This window comes from Triturus cristatus, chromosome 2_1 (genome assembly GCF_964204655.1).
Source record: "Triturus cristatus chromosome 2_1, aTriCri1.1, whole genome shotgun sequence".
Classification (NCBI taxonomy): Eukaryota; Metazoa; Chordata; class Amphibia; order Caudata; family Salamandridae; genus Triturus; species Triturus cristatus.
In genome coordinates this window covers 668661332-668682541 of record NC_140581.1, presented here as the reverse complement: position 1 = coordinate 668682541, position 21210 = coordinate 668661332, and the positions used below count along the sequence as shown (strand labels likewise).

Genomic DNA, 21210 nt, shown 5'->3' with positions numbered 1-21210 from the left:
CAAATACCCTGGGGAAGTGAACTAGCTACCCTAGTTCCGAGCTCTCTATTGTGATTTAAACTACTCATGTCGACCATAGGCAGCACACTACAGAGTGGGCAGCAGGACCCTGAAGTCACCAGCTGTCTGGAGGGAAATTAGACACCACTTGCCATCACGGGTTCAAAGGAAAAGGAAACGATTACAAAAGGAGCACTATTGGGGCAGATTTGGTGAATCGACGTCCCTAGGCCCCAGAATTTTTACTGCGAAATTACAATCGTTAGAGAGTAAAAGAGGCAGAATCATGTACATGTTTGTGTTACTTTATTTCAACACGTATGGAGACAGAGAACGACACAGGGAGAGAAAGGTCCACTACGGAGACAGCTTGAAAACACATGCACTTGGATGGAGTGCTTAACGCTAAAGAAAAAAGTAGTCCTAACAAGCAAGCACTAGAAGAAGAGGTGCCAGCCATTCAAAGAGATTGTAAAGAGGCAATGCTCCATGAGAGAAACACCGCAAGATTGACAAGAAGCATGAAAATGTGAGTGACAAGAAAAGCCAACCATTGGTAAGCAATGGGCCTGTCTTTATGCTGTTGGTAAGCCACAATATGCCTAGCAACAGACAGAGAGAGCATGGGCTTTCTAGTGGACTCCACCTAAAAAAAGTAACAGGGAGGATTCTGATGTTAGGTAGTGTAACTTCAAAGTGTCTGTCATGTGAAGGGTGCAGTATCCTAGTGACTACTGGGTGACAAGGAAGAATAACAGTCTATGCACATCAAACCAATACATGTCAAAACGGCAAATTACATGTACATGTTTATGTATTTAAAGGCTTATGCTTGGATTGTTGTCTTCTAAGGATAAATAACTCATCTTTACATTAGTTTTTGTAGTGGCTGGTGGTAGAAACCTACAGTGCCGAACTAATATCTGCGGAACAGCAATATAATTCATGATATAGTTGCAGAGGCAGCATAACAATTGATGTTTGAACAAACTTGCTAAGTTTCATGATTGAAAAACCTGGTTAAAGCTTTGTCTGATCTATCCAGAAAGCAAACGCTTCTCCATTCCTTCCTGGATTAAGTACCAAATAAAAATAATTCTGCTGACAAATACAGTCTGCCAGATCAAGTCAGCAGGATACATATATCCAGCCCAATTTATTTCGGGAACAGCAACAGAGTTAGAATTCAAAGGAAACGTGAATGCCTTGCTGCTGTTTGTAGAAAACTGGAATGAACGAGGTGAACTTTATTCATCAGCTATTTCCTATACTCACATACTGTACAAAGGATGCAGTGAAATTTCAGGATACAATTCAAGTAAAAGCCAACCTATTTAGAATAAATCATTGCAAAAAAATGCAACACATGAAAACGACATTTTACAATGATGCTTTCCCACAAAATATTTACTTTAATACAATAAATGGAAACACATTATTCTCATATAGTACACTTCTGTAAACTGCTTAGAAATACACAAATGATCTATGTCACATTGGAAAGCTTTCCCTGTACCTGCAACACAAAAGGAACCTGCTTCAGTTCTGAAAATTGTTCAGGTTGCTATGGCTTATTACATTCAAATATTGAAAGGTGGAAGGCTGGCTCATTGAGCTGAATGTTCCCTCTGACAATGTCTTTTGGAGATCATGAGGCCATATGCTGGCCTCAATCCTTCCCAATAGGTGACCAGAGCACTATAAATGGGTCATCTCTAAATGAGACCTTTTGGCTTCTCATTATGAGTGGCCTGGAAAGTGGGCCGGTATTTCTACACGCAGAGTTATCAATACCAGGGATACCGGTAACTCCAAGAGTGGGGAAAATCTCACCAGTTATGAAGTTAAGAGTTGAAACCTGAGGTTCTACTAAGAAATGAGGAATTGCTGATTCTGGAACCGACTAACTGCTGTTACTGGCATCATAGAAATTAAGAGGCCAGTTGTAATTAGGGCCTCCACGGTGTGGAGTGCTATATTGAAAAACTAATATTATGATTACTTCATTTATAAAAGGAATCCGCTTCCTCCTATTCCACTGCAAAACTGGTCTTTACATTTCAAAATCCAGACAATATTATGTTTTTGAAGCTTAAAAAGTGAATTTATTATGTACTGTTCACTCAAGTTTTCATTAGATTTCACAGTTACCAAATGCCATCTCTGGAGAACAGATGCACTGATGCTAGCTCTGAGCCAGCTCTTGGAGGAACTCCCAAGAAGGCCATCTAGCAACAGAAGTCTCCTTGATCCTGCCATAGGTAAATAAATTACTACAATCCCTGACTGCATTGGTGCTCATCTCCACTTCGGTCCTGCTGCCCGATGTGACTTTGTTCACAGTGTGTAAGCTGTGTGGCCTAAAGAAGGAATCCTTTAGGTGTGCTGGGCTTGGATTGGCATCACACACCAGCATGAGATCTATTGCCAGAGCACACTTGCCTTGGATGGTCTGGCAGGTTTCTTCTTTTCAAACCCACTAGGGCTCCAAAAGAGTGCCTCTTTTATCAGCAGTAACAATGGTCACCTCTCAGATGGCAGCCACAAGTGGCCAGAAGCTAGACAAATTAGCAAGGGGGCGACATTAACAAATTAATTAATACCCATTAGTAGAAAGTAGGGATACCTTTACTCATCATGCGTGTCCCCAAAACTGACAGGTGTGAGCGTGTCCTTAAAAGTGACAGCTTGGGAGCAAAAAGTTTGGGGACATGATGGATGTGTGGCAGGGTGTGGCACCTGGTTTATGGCAGAGTGTGTGCAGGGCTTGAAGGCGTTGTTAGGCTAGCAGGGCCTTTAGGTTGTGTAAAGAAAAGTGTGTGCGCAAAAGTGGCTTCATGTTTTAAAACTGTGATGGCAGGGCTGTGACAGAGGGTGTTTAGGTATGCTGAGCTGTGAATGTGCAGGCCTTCCTCAAATCCCCCACCCCCAAGGTTGGCAGTGTGCTGTTCATGAAACACGTGTCTTTAAAACTGCCAGGGTCTTTCTGTCCTTAAAAGTGACAGCTTGGGTACAAAAAGTTTGGGGACATGATGGATGATGTTGCAGAAGGTTTGTGCCGTGGTTTAGGCAATGTTAGGCTTGCAGTTCATTGTAAGGCTATCAGGGCCTTAAGGTTATGTTAAGAGAAATGTGTGCAGAGCAAAGCGAAGAAGAGGGAAAAAACGCTAATCAACCAGGTCCAGCCTTCCCAGGACAACGAGTCCCAAACACAGCTGATTACGCAGACAGCCCCTCAGCAGACAGTAGTTTATTAACAGATGTCACTGCTAAGGGGTGTATCTAGCACACAAAGCCCGGATTAGAAAATGTACCCGGGACAAACAGCATGTCCCTAAACTTGAGACCACTTATCGACCCAGGAGATTTAGTCAAACACAGGTGATTACTCAGCTCTACCCAGGACCGGCAGCAGGTTGAATTAACAGATGTTAAAGGGGGGCATCTAGCATAAGCTGTACATTGGTCAGAAAATTTTCCCACTCAGGGACCCCAATACCTGGTTCTAAACCCCACCTCCATGATGGGTGGTTACCTAATTAGCAGGCCAGGACAGGTATAAAAGCATACTTTGGGACCAGCAGACATAGCTATTCAAAAACGCCTTGGTGGACCGATCTACGTGGATTGTTTTGCTGCACAGGATCAACTCAGAAATTCAAAAGGAATAATGGAGCAGAACAACTTAACACAGATTGACGCCGCCTGCTATACATTATGGAATGTAAGTAAAATGGGGGGATGGCACAATGTGGCATGTTTAAGGTTTTTATTTAAAGTATTGGTGGCTATGCATTTAAGGTGAAGGCTGCATTTTAAAAGGTTTTTAGCGCAATGTAGGACGGTATTTACAGTGCTTTAAATAATGTTTAAAGAGTGGGGGCCTGATGGTTAATGTGAACAAGGTTGGAGGTATTCAGGTGAAATGTGGTGTAATTTTAAATGCTTCTTTGGGGGGTTGCGTTTAAGGTGTATAAGACAGAGGTGCGAATAGGTTAAGTGCAGCGGTAATCATATATTTTACAAAAATCCTAGAGACATGTAACAGTTTGTTGGGTACTGTAAGGTTGTCAGAGTACACTATATATTAGACTTTCTATACAGGTCAAAATAAATACAAATGTGTACTTACCCAATGGCTATGCTGGTGCTGCAGTGTCTCTTGCGCAGGTTGTGGCTGTTCACATGGTCGATAGGTGTCCCTGGAGACCTGTGTGCTAGTCCTGTGTGGGTCAGAGGCCGTCCGAATATGATGATACCTTCCCGGAGCCCTCTGAGATCCGTGAGGGCTCTGGGCTATGCGCGACATATTTCTGACCCATTTAAATCAAAATAAAAGGCCCCAGAGCACGCTGACCACTATCGGTGCTCTGGGGATTGGCTTCAGATTTCTTTCTTTAAAATTGAAGTCCCCGGAGCCATCTGTGCTTCATGCTGCGCTCAGGGTCGCCTATGAGGCTGTTGTTGGGGTATCCTGAGGCCTTGGGGGGTTGCAGTGTGGCGTGAGAGGCCCTTTTTTTTAAAAATGTAAGCTCCCGGACCCCGCTGTGATCTGTGCGGGGCTCCGGGTAGCTTGTGCATGTGGGACGCATGTCCCTGCATTAAATAATTAAAATACCCTGAGCCCGCTGTCCCAAGTGTGGGGCTCCGTGTTTTGAGGCCGTGTGGGGCTCGAGGCCTCGGTTTTAAAAAATGAAGTCCCGAAGCCCACTGCCCAGGTGCGGGGCTCCGGGGTTGTGCGTCGCTGTGTGGCGATGGGGCTCATTGCCCCGAAATTTAATAAATAATGAAGACCCGGAGCCCGCTGACCAAGTGCGGGGCTCCGGGTCATGTGCAGGCGTTGGGGGTTCGAGGCATCGGTTTAAAAAAAAAAAAAAATGAAGGCCCCCGGACCCGCTGCACAAGTGCGGGGCTCCGGGGACTTGTATGCGGATGTGTGGGGGTTTGGGGCGGGCGGGGAGGCTCGCGGCGCCAGGGTGATTTTATTTTTAAAACTAAGCCCCCGGAGTCCGCTCTCCTCCAGGCAGAGCTCCTGAGGGCTTGTGCGGGCATGGTTTTAGGAGCATTGGGGCTCGCGAGCCCTATTTGTTTAAAAAAAAAAAATGAAGCATGGCCCCCAGAGCCCGCTTACCAAAGGCGCTGCTCTGGGGGCTAGGGCCCTGTTCACTCCGACCCCACGTGGGTCTTGATGGCTGCTGTAGGCGAGAAGGAAGCTTCCTCATCGGGGATGTTGAGGTAGGACCCGCCCTTTCAGTGATGTCACCGGGACACCCTGACGTCATTGAAGGGGCAGTTCCTACCGCACCATCCACGCCGAGGAAGCTCCCGGGTGGGGGGCTCCGGCTGCTGTGCACAAAGCGGGCAATAAAATTTAAAAAAACAAAAAAAATGTATTTAGGACCACAGGGACCATATTAGCAGCGTCCCTGTAGCTTTTCTTTTTTTTTTCCCCCCCTCAAATGGGCCATGTTAATTTAACCTGCCATAGCCCCATGAGTGTGGGCAATAAAAAAAATAATAAATAAATTTAAATAAATAAATTTTTTAAAAAAAGGATTGACAGCCACAGGGGCCATATAGCAGTGTCCCTGTGGTTTTTCTTTTTTTTGTTTGTTGTTATTTTCCTAGGGGCCATTTTATATAGCGCAAACTCAACCTGAAGGTCTAGAAGCTCTGTTTGTGGAGCTACTGTTAAGTTACACAAACGCACATTCATTTTAGGTAGGCAAAGGTAGATTAAGTGTTGTGGCACAGGGTTTTTTCTCATGTTGTTGCAAGCCCCAGTCAGCCTTTTAATAAAAAAAGCATGCATATTTATGCGCTCCCCCAGATAGTCCTTTTTAAAATGCGTGCTTTTTCTCTACACAGGCAGCCCATTTAAATGCAACCCAGAGTGTGTATATGGTGTAGACCATGCTGCGCATAATGTATTTAGGGTCGAATTGTGACAGGTTTTTCTCCTAGGCACTATACTTTTGTTACTTGCAGTTTATAAGTGAAATGTCTAATATCAAGCATCGAATTATTAAAAGGTTCCCAACAGTCGTTTGCACAACCATTATATAGATATGTATATAGGTTATGGGTGTAGATATGGTGGGTCTTGTGGGGAGGAATCAGAGGTTCTCATAAAAAAATTAAATGTCAAGGCAAGGATGTTTTCAATTTTGAATTTATGATTGGCGTTTTTCTAAGCTGTATGTAACAAGCGGTAATGCATCGTTTATGAGGTGTAGTTTTAAGCAGCTTTTTTTTTTTTTTATCTAACTCTAAACACAGGACTTACCGGAAATAACCATCACCGACGCAGAAATGATAGCCCTGCAAGCAGGTATATGTATTTAGAGTTGCGTAGTTCTCAGTAGGTTTTGTACACCATTGTCTCAGTAGCTCTGCTTTTCTAATGGTATTCGTGTATATGTATGTTTTTATAGATTATGATACCGACGTACAGCAAAATCCTGATGATATAAAGCAGTACCTGGGGTCTAAAGACGCGTCACAGAGGGTGCAGGATACAGTGGTTCTTTCAGGTAAATAAAAAAAATAAAAAAAAGCCATGTTCTTTAAACTGCCTAAGACTTAGACTTTGTTAGACTAAAGCCCCCAGTGGCGTACTGTAGAAGGGCTCCTCAAAAGGGACTGCTAAGGTCTTGTTTATACCGTAAATTTAATTATTGTTTATCTTTGCAGGGTCCTCAGAGTCATTCACGACCGGCGCCGCTTTGCAAGACGCTGCACAGCCTACAAAAGAAAAACAGCTAAAAAGGAAATCTTCAACATCTGAAAATGGACCGGTGACAAAGAAAGGAGCTGGCAAAAGACCTCTAAAAGGTGTGTTTTACAAAAGGGTGCGAAAAAAAAAAAAGAACTCTTTGTATTTTATTCTCTCCAGTAGTAGGTGGCATCGACGTGTAGTAGGGTTTGTATAAAGGGGGTCGTGTAGAAATTAATGTACGGGGATGTCTGTGGGTAGTGTAAACATCTTATACACGTTCTTTATTTTTTTCTAATATATATATATATATTTTTATCTTACATTCTAGGAGCCGTTCAAAAGAACCTTGGAAAAGATTCGTGTAAGGTCAGGAAGTCTGCGAAACCTTTAATGGCCATAACAAAGACAGTTCAGAATGCAGAGCCGGCAGCGAAAGATGTGAGTAGGCGTGTGCACCAGGACAACTCTGCACATACTACACGCACATACAAAAGAGAACAGACACTGCTGTGAAATGCCAAATCAAGCCCTCTGTCAAAATGTTGAACACTACTACAGGCATGTCTATTCTACAAAGGGTGGGGGAAAACAACTGCGACGTGTTTACAAGCCCCGACAACGTAATGCCTGTTCGTTGTAAAAGTGCAAATCCACCCTTAACAATAAGCAGAGGGCTCAGGAACCCCAACAAGGTCCTTTATACCTCAAGAAGATATCTGTGGTCCCGGAGTCCCAAGCAGGCCCTTTGGACCTCAAGATGGAACCTGTGGTCCCTGAGCCCCAAACTATGCCTCTAGATCTTTCATTAAAAAATATTGTGACATCTGTGAATGAACCCTCTACAACCCTGATCTCTAATGAGCCCGCGGCTGTGACGGTAGTAGTAGAAGATCTGGTACAGACCCAACCCCCTACAGTGAATCGCCTCTCAAGAAAGTATCTGAAGAAGAAGCAGGGGGTACAGGCGTTACAAGTGGAAACAGCAGAGCCCCTTACACCACACCCTGAAACCCTCTATAGTTTCAAATAAACTAACAACATCTATAGAGGGGTTCAACCTAGACCAAACCCCAAAACCGGCTATAATCATGCCTGAGGGTCTTAGAAACTCAGAGCCTGAAAATGCTCAACCCTCAGGACCCCCTTATATTGGTGGCAGCGGATGTCTCAAGGCTTTGACAGGGCTGATAGACACACTTGATAGAACCTCAGAAGCAGTGCACAAAGGTCCTTCTAAAGCGTACAATGGGGATCTGTATACGGATGTTAAACATTCACCCTCCAACAACACCGACAATTCCTTAGCCGATAGGGCCCTAGATTATTTTGACGACCATTTAAACTCTCCAACCCTTATGTTACCTATCATACCTCCATGTGCGTATGACCCAACCAGTCCCGCGGGTATGTTTAAACCACACATCATCACCAGCAATATACGGTGATAACAGTACATGTTGGGGCGAATGGTCGAATCAGGATTTGGAGGCCGTATTCGATAATAGTACGGGCTGGGACGATTGTACAAATCAGGGTTTGGAGGGCATATTGAGTGAGGACCCGGCCATGGCCATCCCGGGTTGTTCGCACTGGGACCCTATGTCTATGATCCCCCCGGTCCCTCAGTTACAGAAGGTTGTTGTGGCGGACGGAGCGGTAGATGATCCTGGGGTGTTACAGGCAGTTGTAGAACCAAACGCTGTATTCATCCCTAATCCGCCGCAATATGATTCGGTAAACCCTAAAGAGGTACTAGGGGCCCATGTGAAAGACATACAGATGGCGGTCAGAAATTTAAAACGCCGGGCGAACACCGCCACTTTAAAACTAGGGGGGTGCGCAAGCGGCGATGGGACAGGTCTGGAGGCGCAGAGAAAGATACTGAAAATGGTTGACAAGTGTAAAAGGGTGATCCTACAAACATGCCAAACAACATTGGCCGACATATGGAGTATCCTCTCGTGACTAGATTTGCGTAGACCCCTAAAGAACCATCATACCACGGGTCTTAATAAAAGTAAGCACAAATATAAATATAGCAATAAGGTCCATACGGTGCTGACAAAATCCCTGCGTTTCTTACGCTTGCTCAAGCGTAAAAAGTACAGGGAACCCCCCGAACAAAGGCACACATTTTCACAAACAATGCCTGAATCACATACACCATTAACAGACACCCTACATTACATAACTTCAGAAGAGAACCGTTCTAGGGGGGTACAAGTGAAGGGATCAGGGGGTAGAGCAACAACACACCAAGAGCAGGAACACACAGAAGGGCCTAGGGGTGGGTCTGTAGCAGAGACCTCTATGAGCATGTCGCCAACCGACACAAATCATACAGCGCAGATAGGATGGGGTATGCTACCTAGAAAAGTATGGTCCCGTAAAAAACAAAAGTGGGCCAATAGCTCTAAGCAGCGCAGGCTTTTAATAAGCAAACTAAAGAAAGCCAGAATATGCGCTACACGGACGCTTAAAAGAAACCCAGAGCAGGGGCTAAACCAGAATTCCCAAAATGATACAGCAGCAAACTCCCCCATAAGTCAGATTCATCAAGATGAGGATTCAGAGGATGTGTTCTTAGAGAGCGTTAGAAGCTACAGTCGTACTGTAGAGAGATTTAACGCTATAGAACACTATGAGGAGTTTAGGTTTATGAACCTACATCAGATAACGTCCTCCACGCATGGGCTTTTAGCCATACATCAGGCTGTGCAAACATCATAGAACGGTTGTTACGCGATGTGGGTCCTAATGATATTTCCAGCTACGCTTCCAGGGGCAAGGTATTGACAGTCCTTTGTTCACCAAGCGAAGATCCCTTGATGTGTTTGATGCAGTGGAATTTCTAGAAAACCTCTCGAGGCTCTTGCAGAGTAAGGCTGAACTAGTCGCCTATGGCACTTTCAGAGTCATAGCCCTCATTGTACGGGGTCGTGAGGGGGGTGTTTCCAGGCCTTTAAAGAGCGTCCTATACAGCAAGATAATTGGTAAGAAACAACGTTGGTTGCTCAACTTTAACAACGGAGCAGTCAACACATGTCTGGCGGCCAGCATCGTGGGGTTGCTGATGGGACGCAACACCTCCGACGCTGTCATCCTGTCTAGAGCGGCTGAAGCCCATGAGGTTCTTGAAATACCTCCAGACCGCATGGTCGGCTTTGGCGACATAGGTCTTTTTGAGAACTATTTCGCCGTTACGGTGAAAGTTCTTTATCACAATGGTTCTTGGAAGTACTTTACAACCGGGGAACGTGTGAAAAACAAGACCGTATATGTCCTTCACCACGAAAATCACTTTTACGGTATCTTGAACCTTAAAAGTTTTCTGGGGGTCAAGTACGTGTGCACACATTGCGACCATATATACAACACTAAGACACATCATCAGTGTGAAATACATTGTAAGATGTGTCAGAGGGATGGTTGCGTCGTAGACGCCGCCCTAAAGGTGCTGTGTCATAACTGCAAAATGTTTTGTCGCTCGCAAGCTTGGTTACGCATACACCTCCAAGCTGTTAAATGCAACCCTAAAATGGACTGCCAAGAGTGCGGCCGGTATGTGTCGACAGATCACAAATGCAAAGGCATGAAATGTCCAAGGTGTCAGATTCCATGTAGGGTAGGATTTGTACACCAATGTCACATGGTTAAAGGCAGACCCCAGACCAAAACAGAAGATTACATCGTTTTTGATATAGAGTGCACACAAGAGACGGGGGTTCACCAACCTAACTATTTATGCCCACCATCTAAATTCTGATGACTGCTGGGAGTTTGAGGGGCGAACGTGCGTTCGTGATTTCCTTAATACATTCATCCAGACCAAATTCAAAGGGTATACCATGCTGGCCCATAACTCAAAAGCATAAGATTCATTCTTTATTTTACAGAATATGATTCGTGAAAAGGTTCAAGTAGAACTTATCACTCAAGGTTCCAAGCTGATGTTGTTAATGGCTGACCAGTTACAAATAAGGTTCATAGATACCCTGAATTTCCTACCCATGAAATTGAGCAAGCTGCCAAAAGCCTTTGGTTTCCCCGGGTGAAAAGGTTATTTTCCACACTTTTTTAACACCTGGGCGAACCAGAATTATGTGGGGCCCATGCCGCCTCCGGACAGCTACGGGGTTGATTATATGATGCCTGTTGAGAAAGAGAGCTTTCTACAATGGTACTCTGAAAACCGTGAAAAGGAGTTTCATTTTCAAACCGAGTTGAAAGCCTATTGTCAGGCCGATGTATTGATCCTGCGACAGGCCTGCAACCTCTTCAGAGATGTTGTGGTGGCCATGAATAAGAAAGTCACAGTCTTGAAACCCAAGGCTCCTAAAATGACTAAGAAAGTCAGGGTCTTGAAACCCAAGGCACCTCAAATGACAAAGGCTGTTGAATACATAGACCCTTTTCAAAACATCACATTGGCCTCCATGTGTATGTCCATCTACAAACACATGTTTTTAAGACCAAAAAGTATCGCTCTAGTGCCGCCAGACCTCTATAACGGTAAACAGAAACGTTATTCAACCCCGTCTATCCAATGGCTCATGCATGTCTCTGAGAAGGAAGACATACATATTCAACACGCCTTACAAGGTGGTGAATACCGCCTGGGTCCCTATTACCTGGATGGGTACGCTGTAATTAAGGGAGTGCCGACGGCCTTTGAATACAACGGCTGTTTTTACCACGGCTGTCCTCGGTGTTACAAGCCCCACAAATTTAACAGACTGATGGGTGCCAAATTTGAACACTTACACAGACGTACTCTGAGGAGGGCCCAGTATATAGAAAAATGTGGCTTTGCGATGAGAGTCCTATGGGAGCATGAGTGGTTAGATATGCTAACAACCGACACAGAGCTCCGCTCTTTCCTTCAGAGTCGTGATTTACCACAACCTCTGGAACCCCGCGAAGCCTTATTCGGGGGCGAACAAATGCCATACAGCTGTACAGGGCCGCTGGTGAGGGTGAGAAAATACACTATTATGATTTCACCAGTCTGTACCCATTTGTAAACAAAATGAAGGTATACCCCTTAGGACACCCTACCATCATACATAGAGACTTTAAGCCCCTTTCCGAATACTTTGGGCTAGTCAAATGTGAAATCTATCCTCCAAGGCAGCTTTACTTTCCAGTGTTACCATACAGAGTCGATGGTAAGCTGATGTTCCCCCTCTGTCGAACATGCACCGTTTTTAAAGAGGTCGGTGTTTGTAGTCACACCGAATAACAAAGGATGCTCACAGGAACCTGGTGCAGCATCGAGGTCCTAGCTGCCTTAGAGAAAGGCTTCAGACTCGGGAGAGTACACGAGGTGTGGCATTTTAAGAGGACCACGACCTGTCTCTTTTCACGCTACATTAATTTGTTTCTCAGAGACAAACAGGAGGCCTCGGGATATCCCGATTGGTGTACTAGTCACGATGCAAAACAGAAATACATCGATGACTACCATACGCACGAGGGTATACGTTTACGACCCCATTTGATAGAGGTCAACCCTGCCCGCAGACAGTTAGCCAAACTCTGCCTCAACTCCTTATGGGGAAAATTCGCACAGCGTAGAAACATGTCAAATACGACCTTAATAACAGATCCTGATGAACTGTTTAAGTACCTTTTTGCGCCTTGTTACGAGGTGTCCAGCTGCGAGTTTATCGATGACGAGACCGCTGCTGTGTGCTGGAAATACACAGAGGAGTACCCCACAACGTGTAACAACATAAACATCTTCATAGCATGCTTCACGACTGCACACGCCCGTCTAGAGCTTTACGGGGTTATGGACAAACTCCAGGACCGCTGCCTGTATCATGACACCGACTCTGTGATTTTTCTGAGTAAACCGGGGGATGAAGATCCACCTCTTGGGGATTATCTAGGTAATTTGACCAGTGAGCTTGATAAGGATGAGCACATAATAGAATATACATCGGCCGGGCCTAAGACATACTCGTATAAAACTAACAACAACAAAGTGTGCATGAAGGTCAAAGGTATAACCTTAAACGTCAGCAATACCCTAAAATAAATTTTGACAGTCTGAAGGATCTGGTGCAAGAATACTCTGCATCGGCCGATCAAAAAAATGATAGAACCATAGTTGTTAACCAACCCTGCATAGTCAGATCCAAAAAGAAGTGGGAAATTACAACACAGCCCCTACATAAAACCTTACGCGTTGTTTTTGACAAAAGGGTCCTGACTACGGACTATAAAACACTGCAGTATGGTTATTAGGCGCATTAGAGAGGACACCAACAGCACAATGGACACCAGATTACAGCATCCGTTCTCCTGCGTGTTAGCAGGGCCCTCAAACTGCGGTAAAAGCTACTTTATAAAAAAGCTCTTGGAAAATGCTGCAGGTGCTTTATCCTAAACACCTAATAACATTGTGTGGCTTTATTCGGGCTGGCAAGATCTTTATACAGACCTGTCCCGCAGCTTCCCTCATATCAGATTTATAGAAGGTATACCCGATAAGCTCAACGATGATGAGCTGCTACCCCCGACCCTTGTAAACATGGTAATTGTCGATGACCTTATGCGTGAAGGTGGTGATCATCCTGAGCTAGAGCGAGCTTTTACGCAATATTCACACCATCGCAATCTAAGCATATGCTACATTGTGCAGAACTTATTTTACAAGGGTAAGAACAGTCGCTCTATAGCACTCAACGCCTCATACCTTGTTTTATTTAAAAATCCCCGTGACAAACAGCAAATATCTGTCATAGCTAAGCAGATGTACCCGGGAAACACACACTTCTTCATGGAGGCCTTTAACGATGCTACATCAAAACCCCATGGCTACCTGCTGGCCGACTTAAAAAATAACACTCTAGAGGACTAAAGACTGAGGGCCGATATTTTTCCCCCTGATCTCCCAGTCGCTTACACCCCAAAGACTAAGTCCCGAGCCTATAAAAAGCATTGCTGAAGACCTTTAATGACATTTGTAGTCCCTGCCCCTATAACCAAGGTGCCGACCATGCCTGACCGCCTACGCCGCAATTTGGCCCTCCTGAAAATGTTGGTAACAGCCAGTCCCCAGCACAGAAAGAACCTCCTCTGCGCTGCTTCTGACGATTTAGTGGCTGCCATTTCAGAAATAGCTCTAAACACCTTAAAAGGCAACGTCCCTATATCAAAGAGCCAGTTACAAGTGTTGAAGAAGAAGCGCCATCTTATCAAGAAGCTCAGTAATAAAAGGGCCTCACTCATCACCAAGAAGAAACTGGTGAAACAGTCTGGGGGTTTTATAGGTTCATTGCTGGGCATAGCTATACCCATAATTTCAAACCTCCTATCAGGACTGTGATGGAGCATGCCTCAAAGATGTATTTGGTTCCTAGACAACAGATGGAGAAACTGGGCTCGTCTACGGACAATGCCTGGGACATACGTCGAAACGAGACTCTACGCATGGATGCTGAAATTAAAGACATTTTGAACCGGACGGATCTAAACACGTACGACAAGGCTACCCTTTACACCAGCACCCTTAAAAAATGTCTAAGCTACTACAGGCAGTGGGATACCGAAAAAAATAAGCTAACTTTATATACCCCGGACTCTGAACAGCCAGCAATGCCTGTGCCTGCTACGCAACCCCAACAGCCACAGCCAACCCCGTCCCCGACCTCGGATATCTTTGATGATCTCCTAAAAAATATAAGTCAGAGGCATAGGGGGGCCGCACAAATGTTGCTGAGTAAACTAGCTGCTTCTAAAGACCTATCAGCGTGGAATGAGCAAGGTGAATTTCTCTACAAGGGGCAGCCGGTTGCTGGTTCACACATGTACGACCTAATCAAAGGTCTCACACACCCCAAGCCCCTAACTCATCAAAATGCTCCTAGAGGTTGGGATCAGTTTCTACGAGCATCCGCTGAACTCAACATCCCTTCCACACTCGTGGGTAATAACGAGAACCGCCGGATGCTTGAAAGTTTAAAGACAACCCTACATCCATTACCGGCCGCCTCAGACGTTCCTCTACTATCCCCCTCTTGGAGCACCCCACTTGTGCCGTCTGTACGGCGAAAAAGGCCCTTGTCCAAAGTCCATACATGGATTCATCCTTAATGTTTTTACAGACTTTTTGAATAAAATGTGCCTATTACATGTGTAATCATGTCTGATTTTTCTTCATATATTTCTTTAGTAATAGATGCCGATGTACTGCGCAACCTACATAACTGTTTGTAATAAACACTTTATAACTTTTCAGCCCGTCTCACTCGTGTTTTGAAAACATTTTTTTTTTTTTTTTTTTTTATTATTGGGGTCTGGAGCATCATAGAAATACAGATTCTGAATGCGTGTTTTAAAAAAGGACTTTATTTTAAGCTTTCATCATTAAACATACACATGTTACAGGCCCTTACAATTTTGACAAACGTTATATTCTGTTTTCGCAGGTCTGACAGATGCCCTTGTGTTTTCTTTTACATATTTCACAACTATGTTGTCATTGTTAACAAGGTCACTCGAATATAGATTTAAGAAATTTCTAAACGCCACACCCTCCGACATTTTACTGATAAAATAAATACAGTGTTCCCCACATGTGATGGCTAACGAATCCTGGACTCTTAGCTTGTTATACTCAACCCTCGCTGAGGCTTTTTTCACAAACTTGAATATGGGCTGTGTATAGATACTGTGTTCGGGGAACTCTGCTGTACTGTCAAACACCGTAACCTTGTCACTATCTATAAACACTGCAGCCCAGTGGGTTCCACCCTTGTAATGAGGATCTGTATTAAAGACTAGGGTGCGTGGTCTTTCCGACCCTATTTCAGTTGGTAGTTCATCGCTAGGGAAAACACCTAAAAAGTATTTCCTAGCGTATTTATGTCTGTTTAAGAAGTTACGTATCTGTACAGTGTCCATTTCACAAACTTTTAAAGATAGTCAAACAAAATCTGTCTGGCGTGGTTGATCTGAATGATGCTGTCAAATACCGAGAATACGACCATGTTCACATTCGTAGTTAGAGGATCGTTAAAACGTATTTCAGCTTTTAGATTGCCGTTTTTGACCAGGTTATAGTGATCACCATCTTCCATGTCAGGAGTCAGGTCGAATGTGAATAGCGTGTATCCGGCCCCATAGCCTTCTCTTGTCACAGCTACACCGCAGTCCCGCAGATGCTTCCCTGTTATCGAGACCAGCCCCAGGTATTCCCTGATGTAGTTTGAGGTTCTAAAACTGGGTGTGTAGGGTTTTGCAGGAATCACGATGCCCTCATGGACCAGCGCCACGTAGTTGATGTTGTAGTGCTTAAAATTGAAGGGGTTTGAACCATAGACGCCGCTAAAAGCTGTATTGTCCACAAACCCTATGATGATAAGCTTTGGTAGCTGTCCCATAAATAAATTCTGCTGCTGAGTTAAACATGTACCCGCAGGGATGCTGAATACCTTCAGAGCTACTCTTTCCACAGCGTACTTGGCGTTTGGTATTTGCAAAGCGCCTGCGTGGGCGAGTCTGACGCTTGGGGACACTTTCACCCGCTTTACAAACAGACTCGCTGACAGTATGTCTAGCTTATAGTGTTCTGCATCCCCGCTGATGAGGCAGAATGTGTCCTTGTTGCGCGTGAGTTTGATCTTAAGATCAATTCCGTTGATGAGCAGCTTATCTTGGAAGAAGAGGTCAGAATGTATGCGTCCCAGAAGGTCAAATTGGCGACTGCCCCCCGCAAAGCTGGCTCTTTTTACAAAACCCTGATTGTCACCGTCCAACTCCTTGGCTTCAAACTGGCCGTCTGTGTCCTTGTAGAAGAGTCCCGCTGAAAGCTGCGTGTCAAGGGCATCGCTACTGTAATTTAGAATACTCTCGAGGTATGCTCTATAGGCGTACATGTTATCGCTCTGTGTGATGAGCCGATCACCCAGGGTGATGTCCACCTGATTAAATATGGTTGCTAGGGGGTAAGCGATCGTCGCCACATTAGCATCTGCTGCTATATCGGCTCCATCTGCTTTTACGATTTTACACATAAGATGGAGTAGCGTATTGTTGAGATCCAAATACATATCCGTGGACCCTGATACATAAAACTCTATAGGAGCCAGAGGCGTCAAAGCTGCTAAAGGCGATACCTCCATGAAGAAGCTGTTTTCGATGCTTGTCTGCGTGGGCTTTAGAGTAAATAAGTCTAACTCAGATTTGGCGCACTCGCCCGATGCACAGTGTACGAAGGCCATGCTTTATTTTGCTCCGCTTTAAAAAATATTTACTCTAGCGGCGGATCTCTTCTTCTTTGAAGTTCTCTTCCGTCTTGGGGTTTTTCTTTTCTGAGTGCGTTTTGAAGAACTCCTCCTTTTTTTATAGGGGGTCGGTGGTCCTCTGCGTCTCGATGCGCGGCTCTTTCTTTTAACAAGCGTTCGTGGTTTGTACACCAAGCCCGCGCCTTCTTGCGGCTGTTTGTTCATGCGTTCGGCAACCGCTGAAGTAACAGACCCTACAATGTCCTGGGCAATGTTCGTAGCCGCCGCTTTAACATGCGGTTTTACAATTTCATAGCCTTTTCTCATAGCTCTTCTAAACAGACTGCGGAAGAAACCTCCTAGACCAGCCCCGTACATAACAGGTGACCCTTGAAAGTACGGAGGGCCTCCATATCTGGCCTGGTTTCGGTAATAGTCCCTGTACATAGAAGGGTCCCCGTATGTTTTCACAACCACCATGATGCCTGCTTAATAGCTTCTGTTGCGTCTAGGTCTTAAATGAAGCTTAACAATAACTTTCCCGTATTTAAAGGACACAGGATCTGACTGGTTATCGAAGATCATAATTGAAATAGTGTCAAAATGGTTTTTAGAGACTGCGATGTAGTCTGGTTTGTTGAATTGAATATTGACCATTGTATTATTTTCACCCTGTACATGGACCCATCTTAACAACGGTGAGTAACTATCGCCGATCCTCTGGGCCTCCACAATATCGCTATACACGTAGAGCGTGTAGAACCCGCTGTTAATATCAGGGCATGTGTGATCCGGTTCGTTCGGACTTTTCGCATTCTGTACTGTCCCTAAACTCTTCCTAATTTACCTGAGCAATTAAACGTCATGGTGCGACTTGGGGCTTTAAGAAACACCTTCCTTCTGACGCGATCTAGTGACAGCTGCGTATTCGTATATGTTTCAATGGTACATATGGCTTTGTTGATGGCGTCGACAACACTTAGAACATTTGGGTAGTAGCCGTAGGGGATGCTCTCGTGCATGCTCACAGGGTCCTGCTCCTGCTTTAAGTAAAACTTGGCCTCGCTCTGTGTAAATGTATTCCATGTTCTAGGGTACTGGATCTCGGTTAGGGCTAGGCCTGGGCGGTAAATTCCGTTCCATTCGCGGAATTTGCAGAATATGGGTAATTTCGCGTTCTGCGGAGAACGCGAAATTGCCCAAAATTCCGCTTTCCGCGACTTCGCGAAATTTTTGCTTGTTTGCGTTCTCAAAATGCGTGTTCGCGAGATATTTCTCCCCGAGCACGCAAACAGCGATTGTGAACAGGAAAAAAGCATCGCGAACAAGCAATTCCGCGTGTTCGCGGAATTTCTGCGTGTTCGCGGAGATTTTTTACCGTTTCGCGGAGGTTTGCGTAACGCGATTACGCAAATTCCGCCCGCCCCTAGTTAGGGCTACCTCCCAATCCCCTTTCAGGTCCACAGGCTTAGCCAATTTCACGATATAATTAGAAATCTGGTTGTCGGGGAACATATCTTTAGAAGCGTTGGACGGCAGGGTGATATAAAAGGGGGCTGTCTCCATCTTAACAGCAGCTTTTAGACGGTCCTCATCTCACACACCCTTCAGGGAGCTGGCCAACACCCAACTGTTAAATTTCTCCGGCCATCCCCGCCATTTGACATATGCCTGACTATTAGCGCCTCTACCTTTCCTTTTCAGAATCTTTTCGACCCTATACACCCTCTGCGGGTTATCGGGTATCCTTTGTAACTCTTCCTTGTAAAAGACCCCCGATACCGCTTCCCCATCGTAGTCCTTTAACCTGTAAATATACATCCCTTCTTTAAGCTCCACACTTTCCACTATAAATATTTTGTCGCTAAAAGTCTGTTGGTAGCCCTTCGTAAAGACACCTTTCAATTTTGAAATCCTTACGTGATCACCTTTTTTAAAAATAGGCTTCTTCACCTTTGTAGCGAAATTACGTCCATATACTGTTCTCCAAACACTTAAGGAATTACTAGGTTTTACCTCTACGGGCGCAGTTTTGATGGTCCTGTGATAGCTGGCATTATATACAGCTAAAAAAGCTTGTAGAACATCAACGTATCTGTAGGTGTTGTGGGCCGTAAAATACCTCCACATCTTAGACTTTAAAGTTCTGTTAAACCGTTCTACAACCGCTGCTTTTACCTCTGTGTGTGTTACAAAATGTTGAACTCCATGGTGCTTTAATAATTTCTGAAATGTATTGTTTAAGAATTCTTTACCGGCGTCTGTTTGTAGTTTTTGAGGAATTCGACCCTTCTCGAAGATGGCTTTAAAAGCGGCCGTGACGCTAGTCCCAGTTTTATCGCGCAGTGCTTCTGCGTAGGCATACTTGGACAGTACGTCTATGACGGTTAATATATAATGAGCTCCGTTGTTATATTTTGCTAAATCTTAAAGGCTGATGATATCCGTCTGACATTGATAGTCTAATTGCGCATTAACGATTGTAGGGCGTCTCTTAAAACGTCTTCTGGCTGGTCTATGTAGTGAATACGCCTCCTCTCCTGATAACCAGGTCTTCACCAGGTCTCTGCTTACAGGTTTGTTTTCATCGACAGCCCTTCTATATAGAGCTTCGGTGCTTCCAAAGCTACCAATTCCATGTGTATCATAATAAAGTTTTCTTAACAGCTCCCCCTGCATGTTATCACCCTCTACACAGCAGGCAATGAATGACAAGTGTTTTGCACGAGAGCCTTTTATTAAAAGTAAAGAATATTAACAAAACATAAACATAATGTACTTTACACTTTTCACAGTAACGTCATAAGTACGGTTTAACACACAACCACCATGCGGTGTAACATTCCGCTAGTTTGTTCTAAATACAAGCTATCATGTCCCATTAAGTAAGACCTTATTTATTTAAAATAGTCTTCGAGGGGCCAGAGACCCTATTCTTCTATTTTTTAGATACAGCTTACACATACGCCTTTCTACGAGTCTTTCTATCATCTTTCTATCAGAAGCCACACACAAACCCTGCATACACAGCAGTTTTAAGCTAGGGTAGTGGGCATGTTGGGTTTCCTCGAGTGTCGCTGTCAAGAGCTTCAGCATCTCCGGGTGAACATATTTCTTTTCAACTGACATCCCGTACACCACCCTTAGCAGTTTATACACCTTGAACGGGTCCAACAAACTACATATATAGCGGATTACTCGATCTCTGTATGCATTGGCCAGACACTCATGCACTGCCTGCTGAGGATCATTCATTTGATGCCCATGACAAAGGCCGTAATAGTCATGTTTGACACAAGCTTGTATCACAGCCACTGCGAAACCCTTAACAGCCATTATGCCATCTTGGAATACTACTTGAATTTCTTTTACATCAGCGACGCTCTTAGAGACATAGTCACGCTTCACGGGAACATCTGTACTTTGTCTTGTGGAACTTTCAGTCTGTTTTGCACAACATAGACAATAAAAATTTACGCTGTCTGCTTTTGTAGGAGGCTCCACGGCATCAGTTCTTTTTGGGGTTGCTCCCTAGGGTCAAAAAAGAAGAAAGATTGACAAGCCGTTAGTTCATTTGAAGAAATAAAATACATCATTATGTAACTGCCTGTTCATAACATATATATATTTTTTTTACTAACTTCAATATTTTCACCGCCCTCTGCGGCTGCTCTGAAATCTTGAGAGTCATTAATGTCCTGCGATGCCCCATCATCTTCAACGCTTGTACCAGGCTGTTGCACAACAACCTTCTCAGGAGTCGCTTCCTCCAGAAAAACCATGTCTTCACAGTCGGGGGATTTAGGATGTGCTCCAGCTTCTTCCCCATAGTGTTTTATGAAGTATGTGCATCCTGCTGCAGTTGCTCTCTAGGTTCAAAAGAAGAAAGATTGACCCTCCATTAGTTGAAGAAATAAAAAGACATCATTATGTAACCGTATGCTCACAACTTTTTTTTTTTCATTTTTTTTTTTACTAACCTCTGCATTTTTACAGCCCTTTGCGGTGGCTCTGAAATCTTGAGAGTCGCTAATGTCCTGCGTTGCCCCATCATCTTCGATGCTTGTACCCGGCTGTTTCTCAACTACCTTCTCCGGAGACGTATCCTCCTGAAAACCCATGTCTTCATAGACGGGCGAGCTAGGTGGAACTATCGTATCTTCCAAATCGCCCAGCTCCACGAAGCTGAATCCCTCATACTCGCTGCCATCACAAAAGTCCACACTTCCGATGCTACCAACCTTGATAGGTGACATC

General features: G+C 44.5%; 1 protein-coding gene across 2 annotated transcripts; it reads left to right on the top strand.

Annotated features, from left to right (window-relative positions):
- The first annotated feature begins 3470 nt into the window (after window positions 1-3470).
- On the top strand, window positions 3471-14842 carry LOC146865732 (uncharacterized). Of its 2 annotated transcripts, none has more exons than XM_085632584.1 (5): window positions 3471-3724; window positions 6280-6331; window positions 6435-6533; window positions 6694-6834; window positions 7047-14842. In XM_085632584.1, exon 5 carries the CDS (start codon window positions 10831-10833, stop codon window positions 11740-11742), a length of 912 nt encoding a protein of 303 aa, XP_085488710.1. In that variant the 5' UTR covers window positions 3471-3724; window positions 6280-6331; window positions 6435-6533; window positions 6694-6834; window positions 7047-10830; the 3' UTR covers window positions 11743-14842. The 2 variants fall into 2 exon arrangements, with proteins under 2 accessions (XP_085488710.1, XP_085488711.1); XM_085632585.1 differs by having other exon boundaries at window positions 7047-11379.
- Window positions 14843-21210: the final 6368 nt, after the last annotated feature.